This window comes from Urocitellus parryii, chromosome 9 (assembly GCF_045843805.1).
Source record: "Urocitellus parryii isolate mUroPar1 chromosome 9, mUroPar1.hap1, whole genome shotgun sequence".
Classification (NCBI taxonomy): Eukaryota; Metazoa; Chordata; class Mammalia; order Rodentia; family Sciuridae; genus Urocitellus; species Urocitellus parryii.
The window spans coordinates 119,671,517-119,698,350 of NC_135539.1; the positions used below are offsets into that span (position 1 = coordinate 119,671,517).

Sequence of the window (26,834 nt, forward strand, 5' to 3'; positions counted from 1 at the left end):
TATAAAGAACAATGACTTAATTTTGTGCTATTAGTGATTATCAACCTTAAATAAGAGAAAATTTGTATGTATTGTTTTGTTTCTTTGATAAAACTGTTGAAGACAGGTTATTTTTAAAAAATGTATCTTCTATGTTATATATTTTTACACACTATAGATTCTTTTCGTTTTGCAGTTCTGCAAGTGTTTTTTTTTTTTCTTCTTCTGATGAGCAGCCTTAGATTTGAGCACCATGGATATTTCACTCAACATTGAGAAAAGAAGCTCATCATTTTTTCCTACCATCTCTTTCTCCTACTATACAGTGATAATTTGGGGGCCCCCTCCTTCTCTTCTATCTTCCCTGCCCAAGTCCTATAGATTATATTCTTAAAGCTTTCTTCTCTGATCCCTGTTCTCCATTACAGTTGTCCACTGTCTTAGTTTAGGCAACTATCACTTTCTATGAATATCTTTTTAGATCATATATACTGAATACTAGCATTATCTCAATTTACATAAAATTATGACAATGATTATAGTCATAAGTATTGTCTATATGTAACAGTGTATACTATCAGTCATCCTTATGAGAATTTATTTAAACAAACGTAATTATCACTAACTGTGTAATAAATACTGTTGTTATCCACAGTAGACAGGTAAAGATGAGGATTTTGAAATTTATAGAGTAAGCTCCTCAAGCCCCACATGTGGCTAAGCCAGTTCTAATGCCAAAATATATATTTTCATCCTTTATGTAATTTTGCCTTTTACAGTGACTGTCTAATAAAACCAAATGTGTATTTACCTTTTATACCTATATTGCATCCCTCTGCATAACAAGCTTCAGTTTGTCTTTGCCAGTTTAGTTAACTGTCCATTAATATCTTACATTGCTATCTTTTCCCCTCTCTTTTTTAGTATTTCAGTATTACTTGCTTTATCTATCTATCTATCTATCTATCTATCTATTTATTTATTTATTCTAATCAGTTATACATGAAATCTCTTCAGTTCATTGTACACAAATGGAGCAAAACTTTTCACTGCTCTGGTTGTGCATGAAGTAAAGTCACACCATTCATGTAATCATACATGTACCTAGGGTAATGATGTCCATCTCATTCCATTGTCTTTCTTACCTCTTTTTCCCCTTCCCCGCTCCCCATTGCCCCATCCAGAGTTCCTCCACTTATCTCATGCACCCCACCCCACCCCATGTGGATTACAATTCACTTATCAGAGAAAACATTCAGCCATTGGTTTTTTGAGATTGGCTCATTTTGCTTAGCATGATATTCTCTTAACTCCATCCATTTATCTGCAAATGCCATAATTTTATTCTCTTTTAATGATGAGTAATATTCCATCGTGTATATGTACCACAGTTTCTTTATCCATTCATCTATTGAACAGCATCTAGGTTGCTTCCACAGTTTAGCAGTTGTTAATTGCGCTGCCAGAAACATTGAAGTGGCTGCATTACTGTAGTGTGCTGTTTTTTACATCTTTACAGTGCTTCCATTTTAACACTGCTTTTTTAGTAGTGGCACTTATCTTCTATTTGTATCTCCCATTTATCACCTATTAAATTAATTCTATTTGTAATTACTTAATACTTCAGAATAAAAAAAACTCTTATTTATTTAATACTTCTTAATATGGTATTAAAAACTATCTGTTTTCTGACCCCAGACTTTTCTCCTAAATTCTTTCACTATTTATTATAGTCTACTATGATCTCTAGATAATAAACTCCTCAGGGCAGATTTTTTATCAGATTCAGTCACTACAATATATTTAGCTCTTAGGACAGTGAAGACACATAACTGACTTTTAACAAAGAAATTTTTGAGTGAATGCATAAAATGGCAGTTTTTCCTTTGCTTAAGTGTATTTTGAGTGCTCCTACCTCCATGCCTTTGAAATTTTTTCAAAATACAAATTTCTTTGTAGAAGCCTAGTAGTTATGAATAACTCTTATTACATCTTCATCTGTGAACTACTATAGCTTTCTCAAATTGAAATCATTAGTGAATTTGTTGATATCTTTTTAAAATTGATTTTATTATTATTATTTTTAGCACAGTTTTTCGTATCTATATAAAGTATGTTCATGTCGATTTATGCCATTATACATGTACTTTTTTTGCATTATAATTCTTTTTCTTTTTTTAAAAAAGAGAGTGAGAGAGAGAATTTTTTAATATTTATTTTTCAGTTTTCAGTGGACACAACATCTTTATTTTATTTTTATGTGGTGCTGAGGATGGAACCCAGCTCCCCGCGCATGCCAGGCGAGCACGCTAACACTTGAGCCACATCTCCAGCCCATAATTCTTAATATACATATATACCACAATTTTTTATATCTCTGTTTGTATATAAGGTATGTTGACACCCAATTCAAGATTTCATAAGGGTGTTTTGTATAATGATGACCATCACATATTGATCTTCTATTAGATCTTAATCTTTTAAAAAGTTAAAGACTATCATTTTTAAGTTGAAGACTAATTTTCACGAAGGTTTGGACTTTTGTTTTTATAAAACAGATTTACATTTATGTTTTCTACTGAGAATTTCAATTTTAAAGATTTGTGCTTATCTTTTTTGCAGAGAATTTCAATTTAAGGTCTATGCTAAAATCAGAATGCCTTGTGGGTAGAAGTTATCAATGCATGTACACTTGTTTTTTACTTCCATGAATTTCTTTGCAATATTGATTCTTGTTCAGGACTTGTTTTGACATTTTTTGGTCTTTATATAGTACTAAGTATAAAATTAACTGCTTTTTCCCTGTGGAAAGTTCATTTGTTTATTCATTGGATCTTCCTCATTATGGGTGACTGAACTCATGCCAGGTAGCATTCTACAGGTAAGAAGATGAAGTCTCCGCCTGTGCATCATTCTGGGTCCAATCAGGAGACAGATACTATGTGGTATTTTGAACACAGAAAGTTTAGCATAAAGAATTAAAAACTATTATAATGTGGGATTCAGTAAAGAGGGATGAGCTGATAAGAAATAGATAATGCTAAAAAATATAAGAATAGCAGATTTAAAGCAGTTATTAGTTTTAAAACTGTGAAATGGCTCCCCAGAAATAGCATCTGAGATCCAGAGGCCCTGATGAAGTGTTCTTACCATGCCGCATTAGATAGTAGATAGTTTCTATGGTGATATTCTGGCAGAATTTGCTGAAAACCTGTCCTTTGGGGTGCCAAGGAGACCTGCCCACAGAGAGATGCCATGTTTTCAAGCCTTACTGGAAAGTCACATGAGGAATGCTGAGGAAGCTGTTCATAGACCTGAATAGAAGCTGTTCACAGGACTTGTCTCACTGCCCTAACAAAGCAAACAAGGGAAGCTGCTGTCACCGAGGAAAGGAAATGTGTAGAATGACATGCAGAAGGACTATTCTTTACCAAGTATTTAGTATCTGCTTTATAGGGGACAGGGATTAATGTCATTTACTACCTGTGAATTTAGACCTGTGTATCTGTGCACTGTACACACACATATACCTACATATATGTGTTTATAGGTTGATGTATATACTTACATATATATGATATACATGTTAAATATGTATATTAAGAATATATAAGGGAATTTTATAACAACATTTTAATGTTAATATAGTAAATTATATATAATCATTCTTAAATGTTATTTATAAATTATTAGATTTATTAACCCCATTTATAAAGATTTGGAAGTTTCTTTGGAATTATTCACCTTTGTGCTTATCTTTTTTTCAGTTCTTTGTAGCTTGTAGTCAGTTTTGTTTTGTTTCTGGCAAGAGATATTTTAAATTGTGGTTTGGGGATATATGTAATGGTTAAAAAGTAGCTTCAGTTAGTTTTATTTTATTTTTGGTTATTTGAAATGTTGTCTGCAAATATGGTAATAATATGATTATCTTCTAAAATCAGATTTTTGTTTCGATCCTGGTGACCTCATATAAGCCGTTTAATTTCTTATTCCATGAACTACATACCAGGTAACCTCATATAAGCCATTTAGTTTCTTATATCATAAACTTTCTTATCTAAAAAATGAAGAAATTGAATAAGAATGTAGCCTAGGTAGTTGTGAGGTAGATTTAAGGAATGTTGTAGTGTTAGACTTATTAATTTTGGTGAAGAAGTAAGTGGGCTTTCCACAAGAAAAACAAAACTTCTATTGAATCGATTGTAAGTAGGAACTAGAAAGAACATATTTAGTAATAAGGAAAATTCATATAGGAGAGGGAATGTGTTTGATGGTGTTGGCACTTATGTATATTGTGAGAGCTATGGAAATACAATGAGATGAGAAGAGTTTCATGTGACAGTAATGGCTATAGAGAGGTTTGTTTATTTTGTTCATTACCCTGTCCCCAGTACCAATAACATTTGGTGCCTCACTTACTAGCTGTGTGATATTTGGCAGTTGGTCCAGCCTTGCCTCAGTTTCTCTAACTCTATAATTGATGAAACAATGAATATATGAAGGAAGAAAGCAAACAAGAAAAATTTCAAATCATCTGGCTAGAATAAGCCAATGACCAAACATGTGATTATTAGAACTTTCCAAAGGATTTGGGTCTGATGGAAAAAGGAATGGATTTTTAGGAATGAAGTATCTGAATTTACTATCTACTGTGGCCTAAATATCTCACCCCTCCAATTCTTATGTTGAAATGTAATTGACAATACAATAGTATTAAGAGGTGAGACCATTAGGAAGTGACTAAATTGAGGGCAGAGCCATCATGAACGGGAATAATGACCTTATAAAAGAGGTACAAGATAGCTCTTTGCCTCCTCCTACCATGTGAGGACACAGTAACAAGGTGTCATCTGTGGAGCAGACAATGAGCCCTCACTGGACAATGAATCCACCAGCACCTTGATCTTAGACTTTCCCACCTCTAGAACAAAGAAAAATAAATATTTATTACTTATAAATTACCCAGTCTCAGGTAGATTGTGAAAGCTGCCTAAATGGACTAAAGTACCATCTAATAAAATAAAGGAAAATAATGAAACAGAAAATAACATTTTCTTTAAAAAATTTTTTTTAAAAAAATCACCATACTGTCTTCCAAAGTGGCTGTGCTATTTTGCGTTCCCATCAGAAATGAATGAGAGTTACTGTTGGTCCAAATCCTCATCAGTGTTTTGGGTTGGGGCCATTCTAATGGGTAAATAGTGGTATCTCATTGTTTTAATTTGTATTTCCCTGATGACATATGACATGTGATATCTTTTCGTATACTTATTTGTCATATGTATATCTTATTTGATGAGGTGTGTGGTAAGGTTTTCAGCCTATTTTTTTTGAATTGTTTTCTTAGTGCTGAATTTTAAGAGTACTTTTTTTACTTAGGATAACATCCTTTATTAGATATGTCTTTTGCAAGTGTTTTTCCTCAGTCTGAGCCCTCTGATTTTGTTGCATTGATTGTGTCCTTGACTAAAAATTTTAATTTAATGAAATCTAGCTTATCAATTCTTTCTTTTATGGAACATGCCTTTGGTGTCATAACTAAAAAGTCAGGCCCTAGGTCATATCGATTTTCCTCAAAATGTTATATCTTCTGGATTTTCAATTGGTATATATATTATAATTATGCATGATAATGGGATTCATTATGATACATTATGCATCTATCTAATCTTCTTGCATTTTATAATTTTACATTTTAAATCTGTGATTGATATTGAGTTAGATTTTTGTTAGGGGTATAAGGTCTATATCTACATTTTTTTTTGGCCTTGTGAATATCTATTTTTTCCTCACACAATTTGTTGACAAGACTGTCTTTTCTCTATATTGTATTGTCTTTGCTTCTTTGTCAACGATCAGTTGATTATATTTACATGTGACTATTTCTGAACTCTCTGTTCTGTTTAATAGATCTACTTGTCTATTTTTTTTCTTTAAACAAACACAACACTATCTTAATTACTGTAGCTTTATGGTAAGTTTTGAAGTCAGTGTCCGTCTCCAGCTTTGTTCTTCAGAATTCTTTTGGCTATTCTGTGTCCTTTGCCTTTCCATATAAACTCTAGAATTAGCTTGTATGTATCTACATAATTACTTCCTGAAATTTTGATTGAGATTGCATTGAGTTTATAGATGAATTTGGGAAGAACTAATATCTTGAAATATTGGGTCTTCCTATCCATGAACATTTACTCTCTGTCCTTTGACTTAGTTATTTCATTTTTAAAAAAAGAGTTTTGCAGTTTTTCTTGCATAGTTCTTGTACCTGTTTTGTTACTTTTATACTCAAAATAGTTCATGAAGGATTTTATTGATAGTATTATGGTAGATGCATATCATTATAAATTTGTTTATACCCATTGACAGAAATTTAAGCACTATAAATAACTACATGTAAACAGATTAAGTAATACAAGAGAGAATTCAAATGTAAACTGTGGACTTAGGTATTAATGATGTGTCAGTGTAGGTTTGTCAACTATACAGTGTGCCACCTGAGTGAGGAATATTGATAATTGGGAAAGATATGCAACAGTGAGAGTAGGGGAGTATATATGGTCAATATCTGAACATTTTGCTCAGATTTTCTTTGAACCTGAAACAGCTATAAAATAAAATTTAAAAAATTCACAACCAAATACTGACTTTTTTCACTGTTAAAGTTGCTGTTTCTTTAATATAAATATCACTTAATTTGAATATTAAAGTTTTGTTCAAGTGAGAATACTTTGCAATTGGGATAACATTGTAGTTTTCAGATATCGAACTGACACTTTTTTTTTGGCCTAAACTTTAAAATGTGAATATAAATTAAATGTGTTTCAACAGATGCCTTCTTTATGGTTTCTAGTATTTTTCTTTTCATTCCAGGCAGAATTTATCACATTACTATTTCTAGCAGTTTAATCTGTATACTTGCAGTTATTTATAGTGCTTAAAGTTATGAATGAACTATTGCTTCAGTTAAAAGTCAGATGACATCTCTAACATATGTATTTCTTCTTTCATGCATAAATACATTTTGGGGCAATATAAATCTACCTCTCAGTAACTCACATAGAATTCTAGTTGCAATGAGTAGGATTTCTACCTAAGAATAAGGTACAATCTGGCCAGGTGATACAGAGACTAGAATAATGGGACTGGCAATGTGTAAATATAAAATTTTTCCCTCTAAAGTGTGTCAGTTAGGAATTTTTATATTTTCCATTGTGGTCATTAAATTTGATGAGTCATTTTTCTGCTGTCTCCCTGGGAATCTGATGAAAGTGTTTTTTGCCTCCACAAAGCACATGCCTACTTAATGTTTAAAACACTGCTTAGTTTTTTGTTATTAGGCTAATTGACTCTAATATGTGGAGTTTAACTTCAAGAAAAAGGAACAGATCACAACAGAATATTACAAAAGAGGAGAACTTTGGTTTCAAACTTAATTGTACTTTACTCCTTACAGGATATATGATCTCAGGCAGTTGTTTTAACTTTGCGTCCATGTCCTGATCTGTAAGATGGGATTAAAGATAGTTGTACTTATTTCATTAGATTTTTGTGAGGATTAGATCTGTATACTTCAAAGAGTCAAAATATGGCCTGGCATAAGGTAAACAATATATAAATATTTGAAATTATTATTAATATTTTCAGTCATTATGAATGTCAGTCTGCTATTAAACCAAGTGGCCTAGGATTGAAATTTGTAAGTGCATTTTATTCCATAACTAAATTCACTATTGCTGACCTTAGTTTTCAAGTTTCTTAATCTGAAGATTTTATAGGCCCCAGGTTTTGAATCTTTTTTTCCCCATTGGTTCTTTTTAGTTATACATGATGGTAAAATCTATTTTGATAATTATGAAAGCATGGAATATGTCTTGTTATCACATGGTTCTCATAAATACTTATTTTATAATTGGAATCTATAAGAAATTTAGATCTCAATGTTTTCATTTTCCATTAATCAGTCCTTTGGGACAATATCAATTCAATATTTTGAGTATACTTTATGAAAGTGAATGTGTTTTAAAATATTCGTATGCTACTTCAAGCTAAGATTTTTTCCCCTTAAATCTTTAGTCATATGTCTAAATACAAAGTTCATTCATATGTCATCTATACCCTTTTTACATAGCCTAGAGGTTGTTTTATGCAATATTTTAGTGCATCTATATTTGACTGCAGTCCATCACATGAGATCAGTTAAGGGATTTTCCATTTGTGGTGTCGTGTTAACATTCAAAACTTTTTGGATGTGGGGGAATTACAGATTTTGGATTTTTGGAATAGGTATGCTCAATCTACAATGTATGTTTTGCTTGTTTATTATTTGCATTCTTCATAACACATACAAACAGCGACTTTGTTTTGTTCAATATTGTGTTCCTTTTACCTAGGAAGGATTTATGAAAACACAAAGCAGGCCCTTAAAATTTTTGTTGAACTGAGCAAATGAATTAATATATTTCCAATTGCATAGTTAACCTAATGCACTGTCAAGCACTGAGAAGTAATCTTTAGATGTATTTTAAAGGTAGATCTGAATTATAGTTAAAATATGCTGTTAACCACTTAATGGGGAAATATGTATTACTAAGTATCTAAAAAAAGTAAGAATTGAATTTATCTTATTTAAAGAATGTTTGACTTGTGAAAGGCAATGCTTGCATATCATCTAGCATAAATTCTTATTTTAAAGATTAAGAAATTCACAACTTATTATGTTAGATGTGCCAGAGGCCACACAGCTTATTAATGTCAGAGCCCTAATTTTTTTCTGTCATACACTTTTTTTTGTACCGGGAATTGAACCCATGGCACATTTAACTACTGAGCCACATTTCCAATCCTTTTTTATGTTGTTTTTAGAGGTAGAGTCTCAATGAGTTGCTTGCTAAGTTGCTAAGGCTGGCTTTGAACTTGAAGTTGATCCTCTTGTCTCAGCCTCCCAAACTGCTGGGATTACAGGCATGTGCCACCAAGCCTGGCTCGTATACTCGATTATAATTTTATATAACATATATTAATGTGTTTGATTTCCTAGTAAATTTATTTTTACTTTCTTATAATTTACTTACAACTTTGTTATGCTTTCTACAAAGTAGTTGTTAAAATGATGTTGTTCTTGCATGCAATTGGAGGCATATAGGGGATTTTTTTTTTCTTTTTGGCTGGTGTTGGGGGTGAACCTAGGGCCTTACACAGGTGAGGCAACTGCTCTACCAGTGAGCCACATCCCAATCCTTTGATATGCTTCTACTTTGCAAATATCTACTTAGATGTCTCCTGGTCAACAGAACTTGCAAACTCAAGTTCTTTATGATTCAACCTAAGCCTGGCATTTTTGTTATATTAGTCTTAATAATTCATTCTTATTGCTTAGGCTAAACACTGGGGCTGGGGAGAGGTTGTTGTATATTCCTACCTCTCCTTGCCATTTATTTTCCATATCTAGAAAGTCGTCAAGTCCTGTGAAGCTTTATTTTCTCCTGATCTCTCCTGATAGATCTTGATTATCAGGGATGACCCCCTGCAAGATATTGGACATGACAGAAATTTTTTGACTCTACTTATGATCACTGAAACTACCTCTTAAAAAATTCCAGTCAGATTCAATTGTGCCTTGTTAGTGAATAATGAATAACTTCATTTAAGGGTGACCATTGACGGATAGAGGAAGTATTCTGTGTAGCATTTAGAAGGGTATTCTGAACTTCGGGTGTGGCCAGTGAAATAAGTCAGCCTCATTATAGATTATTTTGAGAATTTGTTTTTCCTCCTGCTTCACTATTACTATTTTCTCAAAAATCAAAAGGAATAGCACCCCTCCTTTTTTTTAAGATTTAAAATGAGCTGTTTTGAAAGTCATCTGTGTGCAGATGGAGAAATTGAGTAATTAGCTGACTTTCAAAGCTACCTAAACTTTCCTGACCCATCAGGTTATGCCAAAGGGATGGAGAGAGTTAGGACAGCTTTAAAGATGCCTAATTTACAACCAGGAAGTACCTAAAAGCTCTAGGAGAATTTGACACAATGAGTTAGAGCAACCCCGTTTTTATTTCCTTCTAGTTCAATTTTGTAACATAAATAAATCCATGATCTATAATTGTTAAAGAGAAGTATTTGAATGCCTCCTAGTGGAATCTGATATGTTCTGATTACATTTTTAAAAAAATATTATTAATTGAAAGAATACTCATAAATTAATAAAGATAGCAAATTCAAGGCATTAAAACCCTTTAATGAAAGTATGATGTGGAATCAGATACATTATCTGTTGTACAAAATTAACCAAAAATCTGGAAAAATATCACACATATGACAAAGATAAGTACATTTCAATGAAATTTTTTCATGTTTTTGGTTTGAATGACATTATTTAAATTGTTTTTTTTAAATTTTTCACTTAAAGATAAACAAATTAGCTTCCAATATGATTTGGATTGCTTTGGTTACATTTATTCTTTAAGGTAATTGTAATTCTCATGTATATGTTTTAATTTCTTTGCATAACAATGAAATAGAGAAAATGGTTTATAGAAAGTCTGTGGTCCATTTTCAGATAGTTTTTTGAAAATTTTGATTCTCAGTTTCACCAAAATTATTTTATTAGTAACCTTGAACTATAGGCTACAGAAAAACTTTAAAATGACAAAAGAAGAATGCTGATTTAATTACTAGACAGTAAAAATATACTTTACCTCTATAGAAACATAATTAAAATGAAACAAAGTCAAATGGAAAGAATTCTTATGAGGGTCAGTAAAGAGGAGAAAAAAATGATATCTCTTTGTTAAGCATTAAAAATGTTTAATTAACTGCTTGCCAAAACAAAACAATTAAAATGGCAATTACCTTTAAAATAGCAACAATGTAATTGCAGCTGCTGTGATATAAAGCTAGGAAACAAAATGTTAATCTAGAATGAACAGTTTAAATATGAAATTATGATATACTTGGCTTCCTGTAGTACAGCTGTCAAGCTTGGGCAGTTTGCTGGTCAATAGTGACATTCTATGTGTCAGTGAACAGAGTCTCTTGATACCATAACCCACAGTTCACACATTACTGAAGCTCCAACTGTCGAACGTTCAAGTCCCCTGGTATTATTGCAGCTTCCAGACTCTCCTGACTGGCTCATGTTTCATTCTTTGGCAATTTGCCCTAATGATATCCCTCAGGAGCTTTCAGCCTCTCTTCTTTCCATATTTAATCGTGCTGTATTAATCTGAGTGATGCGCAAACTGTGCTGCACAAATCGTAATTTCCTACAATATATTCTGAGATGCTTACCTGATTTTTCAGTTTTAACTTTATTTATGTTCTAAATTTTAACCCCAAAGTATATTTTTATGTGGTTATAACTATCTACATATGATTCCCATGAAACTACTCTTGCTTTTTATATATTTTTTTTACAGGAGTCCCTGAGACATAAAAGACTTTATTTATATAACTGGTAGAGGCATTGTGAGTTATGTCATTGTGTAAATTTTTCTATGATTATCATTCATCTTTGATACCTTGGACATGGCTTTTTGTTTGGAGGGTCAGCGGCTACTTATTATTGTTGTCCTTTTGTAAATTTTAGTTAACTGCCTGTCTCCATGGATCGGCTGCTCTGCTCTACCCAATGTATTGGCAACATATATACATCCCAGTGCTTCCTCCACACCTGCTGGACTACTGCTGGTAAGCTGGCTTTTGCCAGACGGCTTTAAATCCAGGTTTCATGATTAGAAAACAGATCCGCTTATTTGTAGATTAGGTAAACCTCCTGTATATGTGAATAAAAAAATCACAGGAACTTGACTTTTGCGTTAGTAATACATACTAAAGAGTACTTTTATGGAGGCCAGAGTAGTTCTTTCCACAGAAAATTTGCCCTTGGCAAACAAAGCTCTTTAAATTTTGTGAATTTATTCTGCAGTCATTTAGATAATTCAGTACATAAATAGAAACAAAATTTTTGTTTGTGGCTGGGAAAATTGGACAGAAGTATGGTATTAATTAGAAAACCCAGTGTTCCAGGTGTCAGAACTTGTCTGGAAAGTCTGCCAGTTACTACATTGTCTCTGTCAGGGCACACTTTTGTTTCCTTTACCCCAGGATACACTTTCTTTTACCTCTGCTTTCCCCAATAGCACACTGAATACCTTGTACTGACAAAAGGGTTGCTTTTAATATAAGAATTACATTAAAATATAATATTGGTTTAAGTCAAAATTTCAGCCTAAAGCTGCTATAAAAAGAAAAAGAATAAACAGTGTTGGGAGTAATAATAAAAGGTTTGCTTGCCTTAGAAACAACTCCCAGTGATTTCACCAGTCTGAATTCATTCAGGCCTCTAGAAATTATGAGAACAATGACCAATGACCCCCTTGTTCTCCTCCCTAGAAGAGTCCACATACTTAGAGTGAGGATAGCAGGGAGCAGACTACTAAAAAGCAGCTTTGGGACCTTCTTTAGGACTGGGGTATGTTATCTTTACTGCATAATCATTTTCTGGAGGCATACCTTAATTTGTAAGAAATTTGATGGGATTTTTTCCCCTTTAAATCATACACATACATGCACAGGAGGAAATCATTTCAGCTTTAATGTGTTTGTTTAAATCCTAACTAATATTAGTAAAAATAAGTTCCTTTAAAAATAACATTTATTTAGCTTTTTATTTCTTGAAGGACAAATTAAAGTACTTAAGGATTAAAATTATATAAGTTCATACATTAAAGTTTTTAAATTAAGTTTTTGTGACTAATCTGCTTATAATAAGTGATGATAATAACAGTATATGTACTTGGACACATATTTTGATTATACTGCTCTATTGGTTTCCACAGCATGGTAGTAGTATTGATAATGCTGTGAAGTAGGTACCAGTGACCTACCACTGCTCTTCTGCCCTTGGAGAAATGTTTCGCAGATTATAGGAATGTAATTAATTATATTGTGAAGTATCATACTCACAAGATTAAGTGTAAAGCTAAACCTATAAATAGTCTCTTATGACATGTATTTTAGAGTTTTCTTTTGACCAGCACACCTACAATATCTTAACCATCCTTGAAGGGCAGAGATTGGAGTTCATTCATGTCAACATATGCAATAGTTCTTTGCACACGGTGTTCTGTAATTAAAATTTACTGTATTGATGAACAGTTTAAAAATATAGGTCAATTGAGTGTTTCAAGAACTAACACTTCTAATTATGAAGTTTAGAATTATATTTTATCGGGTTATAATGCTCATGTCATCTTAATTTTTTCTATTAAAATAATCTGACCTCTTAGAGGTAACACACCTCTAAGCTCATTTCTCTATAATGAATTACACATTTAATGTTATTTAGAAACTGTTCAATGACTCAGGGAAATTTTTACTAATTCTTTCCAAAGCTACCTTTCTGATACTTTCCATCCCTGACATCAAATCCTTTTTTTTTTTTTTTTTTTTTTTTTTGCTGCTTCCATTATAATGAAAGAAGCTTGTTCTCTATTTCAACCCTGGAATTTTCTTTCTAATCTCTGAAGTAGCTGTTAGGACAGGTTCTAACAGCTTTTATAACAGAGCAGTGATACCCAAGCAAGGAGTTTATCTGAAACTTTCTGAACTTTACAGACACAGTGATAGGTTAATTTCTACTGTAGGAACTAAGAACTATGATTTTTTTTTCTAGAAATAGCCATTTGAGATTCTGGCTCTCTTCCATTATTAGAAAATTTGGTGGACTAAACAACTTTCTAAGAAAAATGGTTTTTCTTCCCTTTGAATCCTTCAAGTTAAAATCATATTAATCTACCTGCACAAGGGGAAATATTTCATATTATCCCTTCAATCTCTTTGAATAAATGATTTTAATATTCCAGTTCAAAATAACACCATGAAGGTTTGATAGGAGTAGATGTATTATTGTTAACTCTTTAGAGTGATAAGAGCTTTCCAAATCCTGAAGTAATTCTAGCTCCTCAAAGTATTTCTGTTTTTGTATCTGAAAGCTCTGGCATAGAACAGGTTGTGGAGAACCATAATGCCATCTTGTGACCATGGGTGAATATCGCATCTTGGTTTATTGATAAAGCCTAACTACTTTGTTGGTCTGTTCATTCATCCATATATTTGTTCATCAAACATCTAGTGAGCAACTATTTGCCAAGATGTGTGTATGTAATGTGATGAATAAGATTAAGTTTTTGCCCTTGGGAGCTTCACAGATAGGAAGACATACATATATACTGACATAAACTTATATGTGCACACACATACACACATAAAGCTCAGATATTGTAAGTCCTATTGTGGAGACATACAAAAGAACCATGCATGAAAATCGAAGAAACAGCCCACCTTCTTGGAAGGTTAGGGATGATCCTCAGAAGAAAGTTATACAATCTGTATTTTTCCCTTAAACAGCCAAAATAAGAGTATTTTAATGTGGCAAGTTTATGACACTGATAAACTATCTGAGTTCATAAATGCTTAAGAGGTGTTGTGATCTACGAGTAGTAAAAGTAAATTGTTGTTTGGTCAGGGAATGGTTAGTCAGTCTTTTCATTTAGCTCATCTATCTGATTCTGCTATGAAATGATCAATTTAGCTTCTAAGGGAACACTTTTTTTTTTTTAAATGGAAGATTACAATCTTAATACTACCCCCAATAGATTGCTGTTATAGTTACAGGTAGTCTGTTTGTTAAGAAAACCTAAAAAGAAAAGAAAGGCAATATTTTGAGTGAAGGTTAGTTTTTACCAAAAAGAAACAGCATTCATAATAGAGCCTTCTATATTCTGTCTTTTCAAAATAACTTCACTGATGGAAAGATCTAGGACAGTTTTGCACATGGATGTTAACATCTGTGTTGCCAAGGATCTCTTCCTGACTTATTAACACCCTAATTTAACTAGGAAATTTCAGCTAGGGTTTGCAAAATTTCTTTCCATGAGACTTGGCTTGTTTTATATTAGGAGATACACAATCCACTATGAAAATGTGGGAAGGAAACACCTATTCAATTAATCCCATATTCTGAAAAATATCATAATTACTTTAGAAAATCTGTGTTGTAGATTAATAATGCTTGTGCCTCAAATAGCTCTATTTTATTTAAAATTAGTGAGGAAAAAACTTGTGGATACTTACTTAGCTATCTTATAAACAAATTTTGAATTACTTTATTATTATTATAAAAAGTTTTGAGTTACTTTATTATTTTATTATTTATTACTCTGCACAGATGCTTTTTACTGAATTTTTAATTCTATCTTTACAATTTATATAAACTTATTATTTATATCTCAAAAGATAAGTAGCCTTCATAATCTTTAACAAGTATTTTTCTAGATGTATTTCCTAGAATTTTAGTAGATTACTTAGCAGTTTGAACTCTCATTTAATAAAACTGTGGTCCATCCAGTATCCCTTCAACATACTATGTTTAAAAGCCTAGAATATTTTGGCAAGCACTCTTCTATTAAAATATGTTTTGGAATTTAAGATACCATAGACTTTCTGTATTATACATCTTGTGGTTAGGATATCCTAACTGGGGGTGAATTGGAAGGTTTTGTGGTAACTAATAATTTTATACTATTTTGGATGTTTGGAGGGCTTAACATTTAAAATCTTGAGAGTTACCTACCTTATTTAGTGACAGTGGCCCAAGCCTGATTCTGGGGGCCCAGAATAGTGATCTATACTTTGTTTGTTATCTGTAGAGTCCAAGGGATGAAAACATGAACTAGGGAGTAACTGGCCTTCCCTTATTTAAGTAAAAGTGGAACAGTCCACATTTGTTCCTCCTTTTTCCTTTTTACGGAAGAAAATCTATTGGGTCTTAAGGATATCGAGACCTATAAATAGTTCTCAACTTTCAGTCAAATGAAGTATCCAGAATATCAGATCAATTCCAGATGGGTCTGTTGCATAAAAATTAAATAAGAATAGGAAGGAACAAAGCCACAAAAGGCAAAGACAACTGGGAATTAGAATGTAGTACAATAATAAGTAATGAACTAGAACGTACAGGCTACTGAGAAGCAAAGAACTTCATCCATTGTGTGTGTGTGTGTGTGTGTGTGTGTGTGTGTGTGTGTGTGTGAATTCTGGAAGTATAGGTTACTGTTTATCCATCCTTAAATGAACTTGAAACTTTCTGAGATTACTTTGAAATACCTGAATCTGTCAAGGGGCCTGTTATTTTTATCTATTATTAGTTCTCAGTAGAAAAGTGAACACAGAGTTTGGACAGCACTGTTTTAATAATGGCAGTGATGGTTAGAAAATTATGCAAATCCTTTGAGAAAGAGGATTATCTGTTTGCCTTAATAGAAAAGGTTTGCATTAATAAAGCACAAAGATGCCCATAAAAGAATTGCCAAAATGTTTTATTTTTATATAGCTATTTGTTCACATATCTTCTATTACTTTTGTAGACATCTGTACATTCTTATGTTTTCCTGTTAGATAATAATTTTGTTTGAAATGTCAAGTTGAATAATTTTCTTCTTGTATTTCCTAAAAAATATTTCTAAAATTACTAGTAGCATAGATTTTGTATATTAAAAGTTCTTTAATGTTTGCATTTCTGCTAGGGTACAAGATTCACAAGGAAACACATTTCAGTCATATTGTTTATTATTATTCCCAAGCCCCTACCTCAGAGCCTGGCACCTCCAATATCAGGCATTGAATTAATTAATTAATACAAAATCCTTGTTGTATTTGAGTATTTTTAATTTATTAAAATTATTTTATTCATTACACTGAAAGTGGAATAAATCTGAATTTATAAAACTTAAATTAAAGGTGATATACATGAGGGAAGAGAAAGCACATTATGGGAGGAACTTGTTTATTTTTTGCAACTCTACTTCCAGAATACTGCCTGGCACACATTAAGTCTCAGTAAATATTTGATGACTCTGACTATGTAACTGACTGACTGACTGACTAAATATTTGGAGACATAGTAGGTATGAAATAATGAAGACATATTAAGAAAATCACAGAAATAAGAATGAGAAAATATGTGCAAAAATGTAATAAATTTGATGATTATTTAGGATCTATTTGCTGTGAGGTATATGGAAAAGATTCAACTCAGACTGTGGCCTAGACCCTGAGAGTCTTAAATAAAAAAATGCTTTTTAGGTATTATAACTCTTAATTTAATTACAAATGATTTTGTGATTTTTAGATAAGCCAACCTTAATTTAAATGTTAATGACCTCTAGGATTAAATTTGAGTTTTATATATTGAATAATTTTGAATGTAGAATGTGCTGTTCTGGAACTGAACATTTAGTAAATTTAATTTTTTAAGCACTTGAAATACTTATATTATTGTTTCAGTTTTAACAAACTATATATATATATATATATATATATTTTTTTTTTTTTTTTAATTTAGTGCCCCAATGCCATACCTGATTGGAATACACTCCAGCCTCATAGAGGTGAGTATCTTTTAGAAACGAGATAGTGATAAAATTTACTTATTAAAAATAATACTTAAAACAGTTTTGTTTGAAAGAATATCAAATGAATAATACCAGGCAGTGACTAACTTCATATTTAGGAGCTAATTAAATGATCATTTAAAAAAGTTAGCATTGAAATAATTTCATTTAGATTAGTGTACTAAATGAGCATTTTTAGTGTCATGAAACCCATGAAAATAGGTTATGTTTTATAGAAGTCATATGGTAAGTTTTGAATACTAAAATCTTTAATCATTAAGGAACTACTTTTCTTGATGGTAACTTGATATCTTTTATATCTTTTTCTCGGAACTATATTTTGAAAATTAAAATTTACGTACTTATGGCTCAGAAAATGAAATTTTTTTATTTTGAAAACTTCATTTTTTTTAGTTTATTTCTATGTGGTTTTAATATGCTAATGACAAACTTTGAAATTAGAATATATCTTCTTTTTATATTTTAATTTTCAGTCCTGTTGGAGGATGAAAATTTGGGATTTTTTTTAGCTGTCATCAGATCATTCCAAAATGATTTTTTTTTTTAACTTAAGCTATCCTTGTAGTGAAACTACTTAAACTTCAAAGTTCTTGAATCTGAATCAGTGATATTTCCAGAGTAGACTTTTTGGAAGATTAGCCTGTGAAAAAATAAACAAAGCTTTGTATGAAAGCAGAAAATTTGAGTCAGTTGAGTGGAAACATTATGATGGGTGATTTCAGTTTTCTTTGAATACTTTTCTCTTTTGGCTGATTGTACAGATTAACAATTTAACCTAATTTCTAATTAACAAAATAACGAGTTAAATGTGGTTTTCTTAGTTGCTGTTACTATATACATCAGTCCTTCCCTTTGATCAAAGAAGATTCTTTTGATGTATTTTAAAATTCTCAAGGATCATATGAGAGAGTCATGTTCCAGCAAAAGGCCTGGATTATAGAATTACACCTGAGCTCTAGTTTGGGGCATTTTTTTTTTTTTTTTGCAAAATAGTAGGCAGTATTTTTTATTTGCTTCATCATTAATAGAAAGTAAATCTTAATGAATTTTTAATAGGCTTGAATTGTTTTTTATATTGAAATTCGGGTTGGATAACTTTATGATTTCTTATATTTTATTCATTTTTATAAAAGTTTTTTTATAAGCTCAGGAATTTTCAGTGAAAAAACAAAGTATATGAAATGTAGAATAGATGAATTTAGGTATTCAGTCTGTCTGGTATTAGATCATGGAATATTTCGTAGCATTTTTTAAAATATTTTTTTAGATGTATGGACATTTGTTTTATCCATTTATTTGTATGTGGTGCTGAGAATCGAACTCAGTGTCTCACACATGCCAGGCAAGTGCTCTACCATTGAGCCACAGCCTCAGCACCTCACTATTATTTTACTGATCAGTTTTTTGTTTGTTTTTGTTTTTGAAGTGCTAGGGATTGAACCCAGGGCTTTACACATGGTAAGCAAGTTCTCTACCACTGAACTGCATCCCAAGCCCTGACCAGTAGCTTGACTTGATAACGAATCTAAACATGGTTAGATTTTTTTTTTCCTAAGTAAATCATCAAATTTGACTTTCATATTATTGTGCATATTATTATGCATTTTCACATTAGTGACTTTCTGTATTTAATGAATGTAAGATGATAATTTTTCTGAATATTTATACAGATGCAAAATATTTAAAGTTGTTGACACTACCTATTGATGGATTATTTTTTATATAATATTCTATATCAATTTTTAAAATTGGCTTTCCAAAATTAATATAGAAATTATACATGTTTTAAGTGTTCAGTTTCATTTATCATATATTTATTGGCCATATGTAAAGAAAATATTTTTTAAGGAGCAAACTTAAAAATTTTTCATGTTTTGAAATTATTATCTTTAAAAAAAGTGCATTCTAACTTTAAATAAGCTTTTGTTATTAAACAAGAATATTTAGAGCCACAGTTAGGTTAGTTGAAATCTCTATAATTTTTATTCACTGGGTTTATTCAAGTGTCTGATGGTCAGCTATATTTGGTTTATCTGGTTTAATAGTGAATGAAAAAATATACTTGGGCCTTCAAGAATTCTTTTAAAACAGTTGGGTGTTATTTAGTAACTTTCTTCTTAATGTATTACACAATGATATTATGTATTGCAATTTTATTCTTACTATTTCATTATTGGACTTTTCAACTAAAATTTATTTTGTGCTTATTTATTTTATAATAAGTAATTTATAATTAAAATGTGGATGTAACTACTTACATAGTTTATATGTTAGACTGAGATAAGTAAGTTTTTGCATTTTTTTTAGCAATGACAATGAAATTTTTCAAGAGTCAAAATAGTCTTTTTCCTCTTTCTTGTTCAAGACAGTTTCCACATATATTATCAGTTTATAAAAACTTCCATAGTTATTCTAAATCATATTAATGATATTTGAATTTTTAAATTATTTTTTATGTAATCATTGAGTAAAGAATGGCAAAAAGTCTCCTTTTAAAATAAAAAAAATGCTTCTAAAATAAAGGAAAAACATATTTTGTTCTTCCTGAAAACTAAACTTCAGGGATGATCTCAAAGCAGACTAAGGCATGTAAAAGTGATTAAGAGTAAATGAGTAAAAGCTATAAATATGAGACTTGTCTTATTTGGTTCATTTTACAAAGGACTATAAGTGACATGTTGTTCAGTTTCATAAGGTCATATGATTGCTGCCATGGTGTCATTTCTTTGCATTAATGTCTATAATGTACATCCGTAGTCACATTTGCAGAAAGGTTTAATAGAGGGCATGAAAAGACTTAACCTACTTTAACACCTTACTGTTTTCTTAATAAGCCTTTTAGTCTATGTCCAGTTATTATTTTCTTATTTTTGAAGAAAAAGGAATTCTTTTCTCATGTTTTCTCACTCTTATTTTTATATATCATAACTTTATAAGGTATAAAAATATCAGACAGATAAAAAGGTAACATTTGATTTTCACATACCTATTTAGAAAAAAAAATTGCTTAAGCTTGATTTGAAGAGAAAAAATAGTTAACATTACTGATGCTATTCCAGATTTTCTTTCAAAAATACTGGTTTGCCTCCTTCCTTCCCTCCTTCCTTCCTTCTTTCCTTCCTTCCTTTGTTTCTTTCTTTCATTCTTGAAATTATTTCAATATTAGGGCCTCTCAGTTTCTTAATTAAAACTGAATACATTTTTCTATTCTTTGTTTTTCTCTTTTTGAAATAGGGTCTTCTCAGACCCTATTGCCCAGACTGGCCTGGAACTCATGATCCTCCTGCCTTATCCTTGAGAGTAGCCTGTATTGCCACACCCTGCTTCATGTTGTTATTCTTATTGATTAATTCTTTGAAAAAAAATTCCGTGGGCACTATTATCTGACTTTATAAAACTAAAAGTAATTTTGAAAAAAGTGAATATTTCATATTAATTATTCAGACTTTAGTGTGTTAACACAAAACATTTTGGGGCACATTGGCACTATCCTGTGCTTTTTTTTTTTTTTTTTTTTTTGATACTGGGGATTGAACTCAGGGGCACTCAAACACTGAGCCATATCCCCAGCCCTATTGTGTATTTTATCTAGAGACAGGGTCCCACTGAGTTACTTAGTGCCTCACCAGTGCTGGGGCTGGCTTTGAACTTGTGATCCTACTGCCTCAGCCTTCTGAGCTGCTGGGATTATATAGGCTTGCGCCACTGTGCCCATCTATCCTGTGCTATTTTTAAAAGCTCATTTTACTTCTTAAATATGTGTCTAGCTCCCAGGTTATTTACATATTTTCTGGTATAAAGCTAACATAAAAATGAAGATGTATATTATAGTTATAACATAGTTTGTCCAAATACCATTGCTACAAGTACACCAATATAATATATATTTGCTTACAATATTAAATGGATTATTATATTTATTCTATAGTTAATTTATAAGTAAACACATATTTCTGTATTTAAACCTCTCTTAGTGTGTATAGGAAGAAAAAGAAATGAGTGTATTTATAAATGTTTTTTGAAATAATATCATTAGTGTCACCAGAAATGGTTCTCTGTGTCTTAGAAGTGACTATCTTTAAGGTGTTATTTTATAATACAATGTGTTTTTACAAGGTGGATGTTTAAAATAGTGTATCTCCCAAGAATTCATATCATAGGTAGATATTATACCTCTCTTAAAACATGAATTCCCTACTTTAGGCTGTTAGTTCACTAGCAGATTTAACATTCTACCAAATGTGCAGAGATTTGAAATTCTTAAATAGATCAGAGAAATTTCAGTCATAATCAGTTTAAAAAAAATAATTGACTTAGCCAATTTAAAATTTGAGATATTTAAATAATAAATTTCAAAAATGGCTTTTATTCTGCAATGATAGTTTTTAAAATATTACACTGAAATTATTTATTGATCTATTACTAGTTGACCTATAAAATTATGGAATTATAAATTCATGGATTTATTTCCTTAATGAACACATTACTTATCACTTATCACCATTTGCTATAATTTAAATCAAACAAATAGAAATCAATGCTTTTTAAAAAGTATATATGATAATTTAAATAGGACAAAATAACCATAACTATTTTCTTTATTAGGTCAAAAACTTTGATAAAATTGTAATTTAGTATAATTTGTGAACATATTGAGGTATGTTGACTATTTTAAAGCTTTTAAATAAATAAGACAAATAAAATGGTCATTCTGATAGACTATTAAATTTCATTGTTTACCATGAAATTGATGTAAGGAATATTGCTAACTATAAGTTCCAGCTTACTCTCCTCTCTGTTACTTTCTCTTAGACCACTTTCAGTCCTCATCATCAAGGTATATCTACTGGTATGGAAATGTAGAGAAAATATTTATTCATTTTAAAATGCAGATCAATACTGTGGTCATAGTTATTATTTTATGTTGTCACTACAGTATGATTTATGCTAAAGATAGGTGAGGAGCTGGGTACAAATTACTGTATTATTGGATTGATATTCATTTGATGAATTTTAAAGACTACAGGTTTTTGTGATGCAAGTGTTCCAATTTTATAATAGGTTTTTGTTGCATTATCTCTTTGGTAGTTAAATTAATTCAGTATTGAATGAGCAAATACTGCATTTTAAGCATTTCTACCAAATGTTTTGAATGGATTATGATCAAATTTCCTTCTTAAGAATATGAAGTTGTTTATATCCTTTTGTAATGTAGGATTTTTTTTGTTGAAATTTTCAAGCCTATTGCATTAAGATAATGTTTTGGTGTTTTAAAAAAACACCAAAAAACATATAGTTTGCATAGAAAATATTTTGTCTTTTTCATATATGTGTTTTTTAAACAGAGAGTGAAAAACAAATCATTGGAAGATGTGGTTATGTTAAATGTTGACACAAATACTCTAGAATCACCATTTAATGACTTGAACAACCTGCCAAGTGATGTGGTAAGTCTGAATGATATTTTGTGGGGAATGTATATGTTTTCTCCTGGACCCTTGAGTTAAGAGTTATTTTCTCACTTTTTATCTTAAATAAAAGGGTTAGTGTGTGCAAGTGGTGTGAGAGGAATTGATGTAGTTCTATTTTTAGCATTTTTACCTTTTGGCAGTTGAGGAGATGTAGAATGGGACATCATATTCCTTATTGTAAAAGTACCATCATAATTAAAAAGCTAGATGCATTCATTAGGCAGAGTTTCTTTAAACGTAAGTCTCTTCATCTCATCTTAATCATTATATTACAAAGTAGGCATTTCTGTCTGCCTAGTGGCATGTCTTGCAAAAGAATGAGAGAGTTTTTGAAGGCAAGAAGAAGAAGGGGGCCAATTATCGGCTTTTGCTTCCCTGCCACCTGCCAGCGCTTTTCCTTTTAATTAATGATCTGATGGCACTGGTCAATATAATAAGAAATGCTTGTACAGTTGGGGTCAGAAAATTCTGGCTTTGATCTCCCTCAACTTTCTGAAACATTTATTTGTTTTCTCTAAATTATTTCAGTTTTATTTTAATCTTTTCTATCCTGCTGAGGACCGCAAGAATGAAAACCTACACTGTTTGTCATTTGCTTTGGCAGAGCAAAGACTGCTTACTTAGAATTCTATTTGTAAATTAAACTGCAAACGCAGTTTGTCATAAAAGACATCTGATCCTTTTGAAATGACGAAAACTGTCTTTTGTCTGTAAAGGCTGATAAATTAAGTGCCAGTTCTTTTCTGGTCTTTGATCTTGCAGAGGGTTTGTGTCTGCAGCTTATAATGGGACATATTCTGTATTTCATGTTAAATAGTCTCAAAAAGTACATTTTTCTGGCCTTTGTATTCTTTAGTATAGGGCAAAATGCAAACGAGTAGTATTTCTGTATATATTTTACATAATGGGCTAGTTAAAAACATCTTGTGATTTAGTTCTAAGGTAAACTAACTCCCCTTTTTTCAAAAAGCAAAGCATCTTTTCAAGGACATTAAAATTTGGGAATTAAAAATCATAATACATTTTTGTGTAAATTACAATTGCTTTGAAATCCATTATTAAGGATTTAAAAATTCCAAATTCCAAATATACAGCCACATGAGCCTTGATTGTTCTTATAGTGATAGGAAAAATATTATTTCAAAGTCCAAATCAGATTATTTATGACTATAAATAACCTAAAATGCTTGCTGACCTTGAGGCACATTACTCTGAACTCTTTTATCTTAACTCTAGTAAAAATTCATGCTGTTTGAACACATCCACACTCAGGCCAATGAACAATTATCTTTTCAGCTCATTATAACTAGATTGTCTCATTATAAACTTTTGCAGAAACTGCTAGAAATGATTAGTTATTCATTTAGAATCCCATCAAAGTATTCTTCAATGGATGGAGAAATAATTATAAAAAATAGAATTCCAACTTTTAAGAATGTTTTCCTGTGTGCATATATCTTGTACTGTTAATGCTCAATTGAGGAAGGATTGTTTATTAAAGAAAGAGAAAGAAAGAGAGAAAGAAATTCAGCTTTTCTGTATATGATATTAAAAATTTTATTGTTAGCTTTAGTGAGATGATTCTTTGAGAAGAACTCTGCTTTTTTAAAATTGAGAAGTACTAGAATTAGTTGATAATTAAGACACTTATTTAAATAGATGGGGATGATAAGTAGTATTCACAAAATGTACAAATATGAGTTTTAAATATAAAAGATGATAGGTCATTGTGTAGTCTACTCATAAACAACATTATAACTAAACAAAACTGAAATATTTAAAATAGATAAAAAGGAACACTGCCAGGTGTGGTGGATTGATTATATAGAAGCTTGAATTACAGATAATTTGAAGGCTACATAAATGAAAATGCTTCTGAGATAGAGCAAGGATCATTTGTTGAAAATATGAATATTTTTAAAGTTATAGTAATTTTCTAAAAATATTTAAGGTGATTGTTTAACCTGTCTCTTATAGCTCCATAGAAAAATGATGAAGTATCACAACATATTTTTTAAATGGCAAATGTTTTAAATGAGATGTGTTAAAATCACAAATGATTTTACTGAATTTTTGTGTGTAATTTAAATTAATAATACGTATTTGAAGCCTAAAGAATATTAGTATTTGTAATCGTTTGATTGTTTAATAAGTTGACTGAGATTTAGGTGGAAAGTGTTTTAAAATCATCCACCAAAGCACTTAAATTATACTTACAGGCTAGATGACTTTCTATGCATGTGCACTCTATTATTGTGTCAGATTGACCAGTGGTCTTGGCTGTTCAAAGGTCAGTGGTCACAGTTGTCCTGAATTACTAGGTCTTTTTTCCTGTGGACCCTCTGCTGTGTTGCATGCTGTAATCTTCTTAATGGCTTCATTCCAATATTCACACATAATATTTTAGATTTATTGACTGTTAGAAATACTACCATGCCAGTAGCAGTTCCGCTACTCTTAAGGTATTTAAAATTGGAAAAATAAATCAGGGCAAAGCTTCCAGGAATCCTTTGTTTTCTTGAGGGAGGGGAAAAAACTTTCTTCCTGTCTTCTGACAAGAACACTTGTTTTTTTATTTCATCATTTCACTATAGATTTGTATCATTAATATATACACACACACACAAATATTTTATGGGGAGTGATTTTAGTGATACTGATTATTACATGGAATACCTTTTAAAGGCATTAGATAAATTAAAACGTGGTTTATGTGTTTTCTGTCTATGAACACATGACTAAATTTTTGGTGGTAGTATCATGTAGAAAACTTTGAACATATATAGTCTGGATGTTTTGAAATAAAAAAGTAAATTTTAACTATCAATCATAGTTAGGCTTATTGTTGTATGTTTTTATAAATGGGAAAAAGCTAGTGAATTAAATATAGCATTTAAATCTCAAATGAATCCATTTTAATTTAAGAAAATAGACTATTGAAACCTCCCATTCCAAACATTTATACAAATTTAGTTTTAATTACCTAACAGTTTAAAACGGTATTACTCTTCATTTTTAAAAGTATTTTGGAGATTGCTGCTATTTCAAAAATAACAAATAGTGTAACCCACTCTTTGGAAAATTAAGCTAATGATTAGAATTATAATAAGATTCAGGAAATCCAGACTCAAAAAAATTAAAGTAAACAATTGTAAAATAACTCCCATAGACAGAAGTAGGTTAGTATTGACATTTGAAAAAGTTTTGTGCATTAGGATATTCACTACAACAGGCAATTAATTTGCCTGTATTTCTTAACTGTCTGAAAATAATTTTGTCTCATTCGGTTTTAAAAAATAATGTATTCTGAGGTAGATCAAAATGCTTATCCCTGGGCTGGGATTGTGGCTCAGTGGCAGATTGCTTGCCTCACACATAAGAGGCACTGAGTTCCATACTCAGTACCACATAAAAATAAATAAAATAAAGATATTGTATCCATCTACAACTAATTTTTTTAAATGCTTATCCCTATTTTAGATAAGAAAATCAAGTCACACAAAGCATGGTGTATCTCATTTAGTGCAGATAGGTTGATCATCGGTCATACGCGCCAAGTACTAGACCATGATCTGCTCAGATAAATGTGATACAAAATGTAATAATTAATCATTTGAAATTTAATATCAAAGTTTATTTCCCATGGTCATATAGTTAAAGAAATATCAATATAATCGATATTTGATTTAAGATTTTCAGGATTTTCTAAAAATGTTGTTCTCATATTGTATATTATACTATTGGAAAATTTGTTTCTGTTTTCTACCGTAAGAGTGTATAGAAAATATAGTGCATTTAGGAGTTATTGTACAATTCACTGTAGACCCCAGTATGTGATAAAATAGCTATGAATTTTTGATAACTAAAATATTAGAAAGATCCTGTTATATAAAATGAACTTATCTAGAATACC

General features: G+C 30.9%; 1 protein-coding gene across 3 annotated transcripts in view; it reads left to right on the forward strand.

Moving 5' to 3' along the window:
- Dennd1b (DENN domain containing 1B) overlaps positions 1-26,834 on the forward strand; it is a 225,911-nt gene that overhangs the window by 114,691 nt on the left and 84,386 nt on the right. For all 3 annotated transcript variants that reach the window (XM_026401485.2, XM_077802286.1, XM_077802287.1), the window contains 3 exons: positions 11,564-11,664; positions 17,381-17,426; positions 22,796-22,897. In XM_026401485.2, coding sequence (XP_026257270.1) covers positions 11,564-11,664; positions 17,381-17,426; positions 22,796-22,897 — 249 coding nt within the window. The remainder of the gene's footprint in view (positions 1-11,563; positions 11,665-17,380; positions 17,427-22,795; positions 22,898-26,834) is intronic.